This window comes from Punica granatum, chromosome 3 (genome assembly GCF_007655135.1).
Source record: "Punica granatum isolate Tunisia-2019 chromosome 3, ASM765513v2, whole genome shotgun sequence".
Taxonomy (NCBI): Eukaryota; Viridiplantae; Streptophyta; class Magnoliopsida; order Myrtales; family Lythraceae; genus Punica; species Punica granatum.
In genome coordinates this window covers 21,702,206-21,714,935 of record NC_045129.1, presented here as the reverse complement: position 1 = coordinate 21,714,935, position 12,730 = coordinate 21,702,206, and the positions used below count along the sequence as shown (strand labels likewise).

General features: G+C 38.6%; 1 protein-coding gene across 3 annotated transcripts; it reads right to left on the bottom strand.

Annotated features, from left to right (window-relative positions):
• Positions 1–4,072: 4,072 nt before the first annotated feature.
• LOC116201120 (psbP domain-containing protein 5, chloroplastic-like) lies at positions 4,073–8,780 on the bottom strand. Of its 3 annotated transcripts, none has more exons than XM_031532235.1 (11): positions 8,587–8,780; positions 8,327–8,487; positions 7,337–7,445; positions 6,322–6,371; positions 6,152–6,219; positions 5,970–6,068; positions 5,749–5,808; positions 5,567–5,626; positions 5,421–5,475; positions 4,641–4,690; positions 4,073–4,518 (listed from the first exon to the last, which is right to left on the bottom strand). In XM_031532235.1, the coding sequence occupies exons 1-11, from the start codon at positions 8,658–8,660 to the stop codon at positions 4,420–4,422; spliced, it is 885 nt and encodes a 294-aa protein (XP_031388095.1). In that variant the 5' UTR covers positions 8,661–8,780; the 3' UTR covers positions 4,073–4,419. The 3 variants fall into 3 exon arrangements, with proteins under 3 accessions (XP_031388095.1, XP_031388094.1, XP_031388096.1); XM_031532234.1 differs by having other exon boundaries at positions 8,327–8,496; positions 8,587–8,779; XM_031532236.1 differs by lacking the exon at positions 5,970–6,068 and having other exon boundaries at positions 8,327–8,496.
• Between the last annotated feature and the right edge of the window lie 3,950 nt (positions 8,781–12,730).

The following is a 12,730-nucleotide window of genomic DNA, read 5'->3' as shown; positions in this document are numbered from 1 at the left end:
TAATGAAAACAATTCGCAAATTGTTTAAGAAATAGCATTTTAAAGGTGTTTTAATGCGAGATTCGCAATGATATTAAAATTGCGATTGCACGAAATCTGAGAAATAGACTTTATTCGAGAAGATGAAGCCTCAAATGACTCAAAACGATTCAAGAGGCTCTCGGCCAATTTCCTTGGAGGAAGGCCAAGAGGTCTCTTGACTCATATCGGGTTTCAAGAGGTTTCCTCATCTCGTTTTTAGTCATTTCTCACATGCTCAAATATCAAACATGCTAAATAACACATTTTTGACAAAATTCGGTATTACCATGAGTTGAATAACATATTTAAACATGCACAAACATGTTATTTAAGAAATCGATAAAACAATACCGACTTCATGTTCTCGGGAAGAATAATATAAACTCGAGAACTAACTTGGATCGGATCAAGAAGACACATCATAGCCCAAAAAGAGCAAAGTAACCCTCGATCACCTCACTTGGAGATGAACCCGAGAGCTTTCTTTGCTTTTTCCGGGTTGGGATGGTCTTCTAGACTACGATCCAAACATTTTCCAACATGCTAGCACGTTATATGATGATAAGCATGCATAACATAACATGAAAGTGCATAAAAATTAATCTTGCAAGTGAACATGCTTAATGCACTATATTTCTTCATAAACATGCAAATAGTTTTAAAAGCCCTAACTTCTCTAAGTCGAGAACATTATACCTTGCCTCGGGATACGAGGAAAGAGTCGAGGAAGGGCTTGAGAGTCGGGTGACTCGGCTGTGCACAAATGAGAGTGCTTAGGTGCACTTGCAAGGATAATCGGGCGGTTGGAGCAAGCAGTTGAGGCACTAGAGGGCGTCAGGCGCGCGAGAGTGCAGGCGAGCGCGGGGGGTACGAGCAGATGCCCGGGCAGATGGGCGTGCGCAGGTAGGCGAGCTAACGAGTACGAACAAGCGTTAAGGATGTAGGCGAGTGTGCAGGACTTGGACGTGTATGCACATGCATGCATGCATGCAAAAGGGACGTTCGGAGTGCACGGGAGGGCGCTAGAGCGCGTGCGTACGTCGTCTGGAGCAGCGAACGTCAGCGGGCGTGCGCGGACAGGTGCGTACAAGCGTCTAGAGCAACGAGCATACACGGGCGTGCGCGGCTGGCGCCTGGGCGTAGCACCTGGACGTGCGGCTGGGCGCTTGGAACGTGCAACTAAGCACAAACCTGACCTGAAACAATAATTTAGAGGCCTCAAATGTAAAATCTAAGTCCAGAAATGAACTCCATGGGTCCAAAACATGTGGGTCATGAAGTTTGAAAAATTTTGGATTTAAGTCGGGAAGTTGATCACCGGTTCCCGACTTATGTTCTAAGGGTTTCTTAGCTTGGTTTCAATTTTCCTTGGGCTAATCAAGAGCTACTCATTGCTAGGGACTTGAGAGCTTTTTCTAGAGAGAGAAAGCTAGTGAGAGTGTGCAAGAGCAAAAGTCATTTGCTTAATCACTCTTGAGCAATATATAGGCAAAGCTAATAAGCAATTAAGGAAAATAAAATGCAATTAGGGGCATCATTAGAGAGGGGCGGTTTGCTTAATGAAGATATGGATGAATGTGAGCCAAGTATTCTTCAAGAGGAAAAGCCAAAAGCATTAAATGGAAGGATTTGAAGTTGGAGTGTTGTCTTCAACTTCCCTTGGATATTTTGAGCTAAGTGTGAGCAAGAGAGCAAGAATGAGAGCTTGGGCAAAGGGGTGGTTGCCCTTGGGCAGCCCGTGGGTCCCACAGCCCAAGAGGAAAAATCGGGAGAAACTTTGGGTCTCGATTGGTCGCGCATTCGAAACTCGTGGTTCAAATTGAATATCGAATTGTCGATATACGAGAGAAAACGGATTTAATGAGCCTAAGATTGCCATTTTTCATGAGAAAATGCCTCATGTGAAAGCCGGTTTTGCTCATTTCAGGTTACCAGAGCGAAGTTAACCGCTTCTGATAGCATATCTTGCATATGCATCCCACATTGGTCATTTTGATATAAATTGTCAGACAACGTGAATAGTTGACCATCAACCCAGTAATGCAAATGTGGAGTCGGAGACATCCTAGGAGGCTGAACTTAGATTTCTCATATTGTCTTCTAAGTTGCTTGGACGATCCGGAGATCACTGTGATCTCTGTTTGTCGAAAACGGACCTCTAAGGACTAAAAAAGTGTATATGAGACCTTTAAAGTATTGCTCGAGAAGCCTACATGGGTTGTGCAGTTCAGTCCAATGATTTCACATTGAGCCTTGGGATGGCTAGCACTGCGCAGGGCAATTGTCCGACATCAAATTTCCGCAGAAAGGACCTCTGGATATAGATTTTCACTAAAAATGACATTTTCTGCTCCTCGGAGGTCACTTAGGAAATTAAAAGGGCTTATGCTATATGATTTTTCCAATTGCGTCTGTCCGCCACAGTTTTCAGGGTAAAGCGGGGTCACTTCGTTTGCCGATATTCCGTCATACCAGTCTCCAGTTATGCATTTCCGAAGGAAGGTATGCTCGTTATGTCGCTCGGAATCATTCGAAGTGTCTGTGTGACTTCCAAGAAACAATCTGAAGCACTGCTCGTGCTCTGTATGTTTGTGGGACATGGTTGCAACTGACATTGGGTATTAACTTTTCTCTGAGAAACCGACATTTTTGGACTCCCACTGAAAAGTTGTCTGTATCTAGAAAATTGCTTTGTATAGAGCAGATGATCTGTAAAATGTGTTTTGAAGACACTTTTCATCTGTTTGGCACTGATGTGGATTTTTGGAGTCCAATATTGGATATTTTCTTATGGTTGAGCGAACCATCGGAAAATAGCGTGTCGGCGTTGTATTCTAAAAAAAAACCGGCTTGGCAATTGTTTGGCTTTTGCTTACTCTGTTAACTCTTGATGACCAAAGAAGTTCTTCTGTTGTTTGCCCATGTCATTCGCTCGTCCTTGCTGACTTGATGATGAATAATGATTCGTTATTCTGTCGGGTCCTTTTCTGTATCAACATCCGAGTCATGGTCTGATTAACTATTGATGCTGTTGCTTAGACAAGTTAACCAAAATGGGGTGCTGACAAATTGTAAAATTGGCGTTAAATTAGGAAAATTGCCCATTTTCAAAAATCATGAATGCTTGAGTGATGAGCTGAAAATACTTAATGGAAAAGCAGAGAATGAAAAAGGAAAAGAGATGGGGCGGAAAAAACCATAAAGAAAGAGGTCAACCCTCTGTTAGCTCTTTTTTTTCCCTTCCTTTTTTCAATTATTATTATTATTATTCGTACGGGCATTTATCGATAAATCAATTTCTCGGGATCTATCGACATTTTCGAAATGAAAATTTTGAAATTGTGAAATTGGAAAATAACTGGGTCCATGAGAATTTCAATTTGCAATGATGGAGACCGAATCTCGATAAAAATCGATATCGACCCAATGATGTGCTCGATTTTAATTTGCACGATTATTGTCGAAATTCAATCTTTTCAATCGAATGTCAAAAAAATATTTCAAGACCACCATTGCATTTAAAAAAATTCGAGAATCGACATTATGTGGAAAAATGTTCTTTGGTCTAGAATTTTGTTGTAGATTTTGAAATTCAAATTTAACGTGTAAGGTCTAAAATTCTTATCTTTTCGACCGAGCATCCAAAAACTAATCCGGGATCATCATTGTGCTTGGAAAATTTCAAGGATCCATATTGTGAAAAAAGTATATTTTGATCTCGAGTTTTATTTCGTATTTTGAAAATTGAAATTGGTGCACGTAAAATCCGAAAACGTCCTGTAGAATATTTTTTTCTAAAAAATTGTAAAATTGACGTTAAATTAAGAAAATGCCCCATTTTTAAAAATCGTGAATGCTCGAGTAACCAACTGAAAATACTTCTCTCTGATGGAAAACTGAAATGACGATTTTGCCCCTCCTTGAAAGGGTGAATCAAAACAGGATACTGACACCCATCATTCCCATTTCTCATACATAACAAACCACTATTCTTCATCGTAACACTTGTGTCCCCAAACTTTCACTGTAAATCTTGAGCGCACGGAAGAAATGACCTGAATCGACAACCTCGCATTGAGGGGCCAAATACCCTGAATCGACAATCCCGCATTAAGGGGCCAAATTCCTTATCTCTATTGGATTTCTCATATTTGAGGCCTATCTCTTGCCTGCAATCTCCAATTTTCCGTATTTATGGGAAATTGGGTGTCAAGACAGAAGATAATTTACACAAAACAATCGTGAGTAGAACTTCCAATGTTCCATCCTAATAGAAGCTACATGATGAGCATGAATCGCTTCTTCTGGGAAATTCAAAAATAGAGATTCTAGACAAAGAAGAATGCCTTGAACCTGTCTACTCAAACTGGAAAGGAGAAGACTGTCATACTAATTCGATCACCAAAATCTCCATGGATCCTTGTATGGAGGGACGTAGTTCTCTGACAGCGGGAGCAGGCGGAAAGATGCTACTGTCTTTTCCAAGAATGGTCCCATCTGCACCACGGGAAACGAGGATATCTACCTCAGTTTTGCAGGATAGAGGCCAGTTTTTGTTGAAAAGATGTGATACACTGTCTTTATCAAGATAAAATGTGCGGAATAATATGAGAGAGAACCTTGTCCCATTGCTTGCCGAGCGTCGAAGCATTAAGTGTGTACAAGTAGCCTGAAAATCGAATTTTGAGTCTAAGAGCTTCTGTGTAAGATGTGCAGTTAAAAAAATCCAACCAGTAAGTACAGAAATTGCAGTAAATGGATCGTGAAAGCATATGAACAGTTAGTAAATTGGACATACTAATTGCATTAATTTGAGGCAGAACATAAAGGAACCAATGTTCCCCCCGCCCCCTCCATCAGATGTGGTTCAGTTGGCTTTAGTCATGCTCGAAAAACTGATTATACGAACACTCGTTTCTCTATTCTTTTTTCCCCCAACTTGACAATTCTATGGCTTTCTTCCCATTGGTGGCACATGAATTGTGTTTGTTCAAAAACTAAGCCCATTGGTGGCGCATGAATTGTGTTTTTTCAAGAACTAAGCTGGAAGCACATCATCATTGAAAAACAGAACCTGGAAAGAGCTAGCTTAATCCTTTCAGGTACTTCTCGGCTGGGCTTCAGATTATGGGTTAGTTTTGCCAAGACTACAGAAGGACATCTTACCCATATACAATGATTTCAAGAACCTAAATCCTGCAAAAAAGCAGGCCCTTCCAAATCTAGTGTTCAAGTAGCAGCTAAATGAGGCTAGTCAGGAGGATGAAATTCAGGTAGTGTAAAAATATTTGTGCTTCTTTCTTAGAAAATGATTATCATGACCGCAGAAAGATATAAAACCTTATTGAGGAGACCAGATGCAATCTATCTAGAGGCACACCAGAAATTCTGATTCTTACCATCCCGCTCAGCTGTTGAAGCAACATTGTGTCTGAAGAGGTTTGGTTCCTGGGCCTGCAAAAATTTCCGGCATGCTTGTAAACAAATGTCACCCCTATCTACATGTTTATTTATCAGGCATCAAGTTAAAGAAGGGAAAACCAACCATCTTGGTGGGGGATTTGCGAACGAGATATTCATAGTACCAGTATGGCTCTCCGTTTGCCTAACAAGGAAGAAGGTCGACATGTACAATGCATCATATATGTATATGTTGTCTACTAAGAGAATGGATTCAAAAAGAGTATACAAGATAAAATGTATATCAAGTCAATTTTTTTGTCATACATCGTTAGAATGTGCATCAAGCACTGAACTTTCCACCACTCGCTGACTAGAAGTCACTCGCTGCAAAGAAGACCAAGAAAGAAAAGCTGAAATTCTGAAAGCAGAACAACTGTTTGGTTCCTCAAAAATAGAGAGCCGGAATTCTATTTCCAACTTCAACAGACTAAAGGTTTTATTAGAAAGTCGCCAGCTTGTTGACGAGATATACTTGTACAAATTACCAGAGCAGATTTATCAGCTAAGACAGAGTCTGCAACTTCTTTTGCAGTCCATGTACTTTTATCCTTAGATTTTATAATCTGGAAATTCGGGGGACCTACCTGCAATAAAGAGACATTACCAAGAAATTTCTTAAGCTCATACTTAACTTTGGGAAGGACATAAGCTCTTCACTGGAAGTTACCGAGACAGAGATGACAAGGTTATCAATTATGTCGACTCGCTCGGAGACAATCCTCAGGCGTGCATCAGCTGAATCATCACACGATAAATGTGCATATAATTTAATTTATGCATTACCGGTGATACAAGTTTGAAATTCCAGAGAATTTACTTATTATAATGATGACTTACGAGATAGAGGTGCTGCAGAAGAATATCGTTCTGGCTTTCTGGATTCCACCCTTCAAACAGATTAAGTTAGTGGTACTTGATTGAAGAGAAGATTAAAGAGAAGAAGCTGTTAATATTCTATCTCTTAATAACAAAGGAAGAAAATACTCCTTTTACATACTGGAGCTACATTACTGTAACCTATACTCACTCTTATTTTCAGAAGATGGCTAACATTAATCTCGAGACCACACATTTGTCATGCGACCAAATCAATCAATGGCTGTGATTGACTTAGTTCAGATATAATCATCTTCTACTGGTTCATGTTATATTCTGGGGTTAATTATAGAAGATTTTCAGTAAAAAATGAGTACTATCTGTAGTTATAAGGAATTCTTGAACAATATTCAATTGCAACAGTAGCTTGTTTTAGAATTCCCAGACTTACAGCCCAAAAAGAGCAAGGATTTTGCAGACCAACAATATGATCGCACATTTCATAATATAAACTTGTACTTTATTGGGATAAATGCTCATGCGTCAACCAATACATAGTCACCATCTGCTGTATAACAGGGGACTAAATTTTCATGTCAGAAGACCACAATTCAAACTGGAAATTCTTCTAGGTGAATTGATAAACAACAAGATGATCTCACATTTCATAATATAAACTTGTACTTTATTGGGATAAATGCTCATGCGTCGACCAATACATAGTCACCATCTGCTGTATAACTGGGGACTAAATTTTAAGGTCAGAAGACCACAATTCAAAACTGGAAATTCTTCTAGATGAATAATAAAACTAAGTAGGAACTTTCTTGATTGCTGCTATGAGACGAGAATTTCGTTTTCACTAGCAATAAAGACCGAAAGGGAGAGGTTAAGTAGCTGCAAGTATGGTAAGATCCATGTCGAGGGTCTGAAATTCATAATTTATGAATAGAAATTTCTGGTGAAGTATCAAAACTTCAAGATGTAAATTTACAAACTAATTTTAACAATGTTTGGAAATGACAGATCAACATACCATTTGAAGGTAAACTTCTTAGAAGGCAGCTGTGTTGGGTATGAGTAAGTATAGGCATTTATTTCATCGACAAGTGAAGCCATCTGCAGCTCTTCCTGTGCAATGGATGCTGCAAACATTATTATAGTTAATATCTTCATCACCACTTCCACTAAAAACTGGAAAAATAAGTTGCTCATAATTTCATGTAAATTTGTGAGAGCCAAAAGGGTACTTTGACCAGTTTCAGAAATCAAAATATCAAAGAGATGCGAATGTTCAGTTTACACCAACAAGGAAAGGGTGAAAAGAAAAGATCTTTATTTTTATTTTTCAAAACGCAAACTCTGCTTATTTCAGTGGACGCTATCAATCTTCACGACCAAGGCAAAACATTCAGATCAAGCAGCAGATTTATTAGTAAAAATAGGGGACAGGTAAACTTAAGAACCAATAAGCTCATGTCACTTACTTGTCCTTACTTCTCTTTTTAGGATTCGACATAGCAACAATTTTCAACCATGAAAATCTCGACTTAGTTTGACCATATAATGACAACCAATCCATCCAATCAAAAGCCGCTCTATCAATTGTGGAAATATAGAGGCACTGTCAAACCAATGAGTTTTTATTAGGTATTTCAAGCCCATCATACAATTCCTCAAAGGACAGAACAGAAACGTGCCATGTGATATCAACTCTCAGCAAGTGATGTGGTGAAACGGCATCGAAAACTGTTGGGTGCTCTTGGATCACACGGGTGAAACGGGGTTTTGTGCAGTCTAGTTCAAGCAGATGCTTTCCGAGAATATAAAATTTTTCTAGGCTTATTATGCGGGCATAATTATAATATATTTACAACATGTGTAACGAACGGCAACATTATATAGTAGAGCCCATCCCACAAAACTTATCTATGATCAAATCTCAAGACCCCATACATTGCAGCCTCTACCAGACGAGACAACTGATTCCGAAGAACACGAGAGAGTTCTGGAATTTGAGCGTTACCTGAAGATGGGAAGAGGAGAGCCGCTGAGGAAGAAGAGGACAGACCCAAGAGCACCAGCTCCCTCCTCAAGACCCCGCCTCGGAAGGACACCCCCGTTCGGTCACCCGCGCACACTATCCCTTTACCGGGTAACCCAAATCTCTTGGATATATGGGTAGCTCTGCACTTGCTACTCGTTAACCCAACAGATACTCATCAATGAACAAGGGCATTGAAGCACATGAACAAAGTCTAGCACCCATTGAGATAGACAGAATACCTGAAGAAGAGGAAGCTGGTGGTGGGTATGGAGGAGGAGGAGAAGCCGAGAGGAGAAGGGGAGAGTGGGACCATGGATTAGTGATGAAGCGAACAGATGGAGAAAGAGGAAGAAGCTTTTCCTCTGTGCTTGCTTTGTATCTCTTCCGGTCCCTCCGCTCAGCTCATCCGCTCGGAATGAATTTGTGATATCCGAAAGCTTCAGCTGGCAATTATAGTAGGGTTTGGGACCGGTTTGTTATTCTGTCCCAAAACCCATCCCAAACCCATTAAGATATAAAATGACTGAAATATCCCTTATCATATTTACCATAATTACAAAATACTCTAATCTAATTCAATTAGGGTTTAGACTTCTTATTTTCTTTCTTCAATTTAGTTCTTTTGTTTTAATTATTTGTTCCAAGTTATTAACAATTGGGTTCGAGATCATTTTTTTTATGCTTCTTTTGTTGGACTAAGAAGTATCAACCTCATTTTTTTTATTGGTAAAATTCGAGTAATAAAAACTCTTCCAAAAGTTCATGTAAATCTAGTTTGTATTTTTATTCTTGAAACCCGTATGAATAAATATTTATTTTGTTTTTGTTGTTATTTTAGGTTTTTTTTAAATGACTAAGAGTGTGTTTGGATTGAGAATTGAGTTGAGTTGAGTTTTGGTTTTAATTGGTTTGTAATGATTATATTGTTGAATTATGATAAAAAGTGTGAAAAAGTAATAAATAATTGAGAAAAAATAATGATTAAGTAATGATTGTGTTGTTGAATTGTAAAAAAGTAATGAATAGTTGAGAGAATTTAATATTAAAAATGGAATTGAATGGTTAAAAATATTTAAAAAATAAAAAAAAGTAATGATTGTGATGTTGAATTGAAGATAAGTGGAGTTGAGTTGAGTTGAGTTAAACTTTGTTGCGAAAACAAACACACCCTAAGAGTCTATTAATGAGTAAATAACAAGTTTTTGATAGGAACCCGTTACCTTACTGGAAAGGATTTGAGAATTTTTCTTTAAATCCTTAACGGATTTGGGACAGGTTTGGAGGTCAAGCATTTTTAAAGGGTTTGAATTTGGAAATATTCTAGCTTTGCCAAACCCTAGTCATGAACATCCCTAGAAAAATACCATGTCAACGCAACTTGTAAAGACTGACATGGTCGACACATCGCAATGTAGGAATGTCCGACTTTGATCAACCAGTCCCGATCCTAGCTCCCTCGTGTCGAAGGTATCTAGGATGACTTGCACAAATCAGTCATAGTCTACCATAACAGACTCAAAAAGCAAAGTATGCGGATTGTCATCCCATCTAGTACATCAATTACCTCATCAAATCAGTAAAAAGACTACTGAAAGATACCCCATTTTTTTCCCCAACAATTATCCTGCATGATTTACACGGGCCAAGTGAAGTCTATGCAAACAAAGGCTATATATATATATATATATATATATATATATATATCAAAGCCAAGAATGGGTGGGGATAGGATGTCTATTCCGTATAAAGTCACAGATCCAGTAGATCTCGTAGGTCATGTAATCTAGGACCGCCTTCATGGCTAGTAGTATTCCATCATCTAGTGTTCTTCCTATAGTGTATTCTTGCATATCCTATACAATGAACTGAAGCTGGTAAATATAGTAATTAGGCAGCCATAGCGTAGGACTCTTTACTTGTCTAGATCCAATATCACAATGAACTGATACTAGCATAAGAAGTAATGTTATGAGGCTCTAATGTCCATCCAGACGCTCTAATGGACCCTACACATTCACCGTTCATAGGAACCCAGGGGAAAAAAAGGTCGAAAAAACCATAACCTGCAGTGGGGACTGCAGCAGAAAACATAAGCCCAAACATTTCCATAAAAAATCTAGGATTCCCTCAAAACCACATGTCACTGATAAGAGTGAGAAAAAGGCTAGCTCCTCTTTCAAATGTTTCAAGTGCGGAAAAACTGGCCATACCCAAAGGTATTGTTACCTCAACAAAAAGATTCATCAACTGGAAATTGATGATGACATAAAAAACCAGGTCTGCAACCTGTTGATAGAGTCCTCTGACTCTGATACAGAGTTTTCATCTGATGATGAAGAGACCTGCAAATTGATGAACTCGATTGGTCGACAGATGAAAAATCGATAAATGTCTTAACTAGAGATCAGGAGTTCCTGCTTGGAATAGCAGACGAAATCCAGAACCCTCTGTTGAGAAAACAATACCTTGAGAAGTTGCAACAGGGCACTCTCGAAGGCGAGATCAAAATCCCTAATTACAACCTCTCTGAAATCCTTAAAAGGCATGACCAGAAGCGAGCTCATAAAACCTCGTTTGATGCCCAAAAGGAAATCGATAATCTCAGGAGTGAAATTGTTTGTCTCAAGGTTGAGCAACAACAGCACTCCACGATAATTGGGCGTTTGGAAGAGCTCTTTACTGAGGCAGCAAAACCCTCAGCAAGCTCTGAACACGTCCTCATGAAACAGGATAAAAACCCATAGGAAACTCTGGCCCTGGACCAAACAAAAGATGACCAGCATAAAAACCTAACCATGATGGGAGAACTTTCTCCTAACAGATGGTTGATCAAAATCACGCTTGTCATAAGTCATAATCTGTTTGTTGATGCAACTGCTCTATTTGACACAGGTGCAGATGAAAACTGCATTAATGAACAACTCATTCCCACCAGATTCTATGAAAGAACAACTGAATCACTTTCTTCGGTTAGTGGTACCAAGCTCGATATCCAGTATAAGTTGAGCGAAGTAGAAGTTGAACAAGATAGAGTCCGGTACAAAACTTCATTTCTCCTAGTCAAAAACCTTAGTCACAAGGTTATACTAGGAACCCCATTCATCCAGCTTTTAAAACTGAACTACGTTGTAGATTTCTTCCCTGGCCTAAGTAAACTCTGCCTTGTTTACACTTGGCAGATCCATCTGCAAAAAAGATTGTTGAAATAGACGCCTCTGATGAAGGATACGGAGGAATCTTGAAACAATCCAAAAATGGACATGAACAGGTTGTTCAGTTCACTTCAAAACATTGGAACCCAACCCAGATGAATTACTCAACCATAAAAAAGGAAATTCTTTCTGTGGTTCTTTGCATTTCTAAATTTCAATCTGATCTTTTAAACCAAAGGTTTTTACTTCGGATTGATTGCAAATCTGCAAAAGAGGTTCTTCAAAAAGATATATATATATATATATATATATATGCTGGACCCGTGCACTACGTCCTAGATGTCCGCGGCAATCTATTACTATCTATACTAAAGTCAAAGGCTTCCTAATTGTCAATTTACAAAATTATCCTCATCTTGTTTTCAAAAAATCAAATATTACAGAATTAGTCAAAGTTCTGAATAAATAAATAAATGGGATAATAGCGCCATATAGCCTCACGTTTGAAGGAATTCTTAATTCTAACCCAAACTTGATTTTTTACTTGAGATATCCCAACGTTGACGTATTGGTTTCAAATCTATCCCAAAGCTAATTTTCCGTCCAAAATTGACGGAATTGCACACGTGGCACTTTAATTTTGTAACAAGTGTCGAGATAGATGTGAAATTAACGTGCTACGTGTGCAATTCCATCAATTTTGGACGGAAAGTTAGCGTCGGGATAGATTTGAAACCAACACGTCAACGTTGGGATATCTCAGGTAAAAAATCAAGTTTGGGCTAGAACTAAGAATTCATTCAAACGTCAGGCTATATGGCGCTATTAACCCTAAATAAATAAAAGAAAAGAAAAAACTAACAGTTAGGAACCGTCCCACCACAATCTCCCTGCAACCTCCCACTCAACTCCTCTTTACCCATAACATCCCCCATAACCTCGTCCCAATTTTTTGAATTAAATCGAAAAATACATTACCAAGAATTAATGCCCTAAAACATTAATATTATCTTCTCTCTTAGTATGATCGGCGTGTGCCCCGGCAATTTATTCTCTAATTATCTTTTATTCTATTGGCGAAAAATAAAATTGAACAATAAATATAAATATAATATCGTAAAATTACTTTACTCTAATTTTAAACCCGCAACTCTCTCTCATCTCTCTTCTCTGCACACAATAAACTTGTTTTAAAAAGGAAAAGTGTCGGTGTTAAACTTCCTTTTTGCAT

Excerpts from the sequence above, each read along its gene's own strand:
- LOC116201120 (XM_031532234.1), bottom strand. The coding sequence starts at position 8,660 with ATGGTCCCACTCTCCCCTTCTCCTCTCGGCTTCTCCTCCTCCTCCATA. Across the intron at positions 4,691-5,420 it reads TTCAACAGCTGAGCGGGATG|GCTACTTGTACACACTTAAT; the intron begins GTAAGAATCAGA and ends TTCGATTTTCAG. Across the intron at positions 4,519-4,640 it reads TCGGCAAGCAATGGGACAAG|ATGGGACCATTCTTGGAAAA; the intron begins GTTCTCTCTCAT and ends CCCGTGGTGCAG.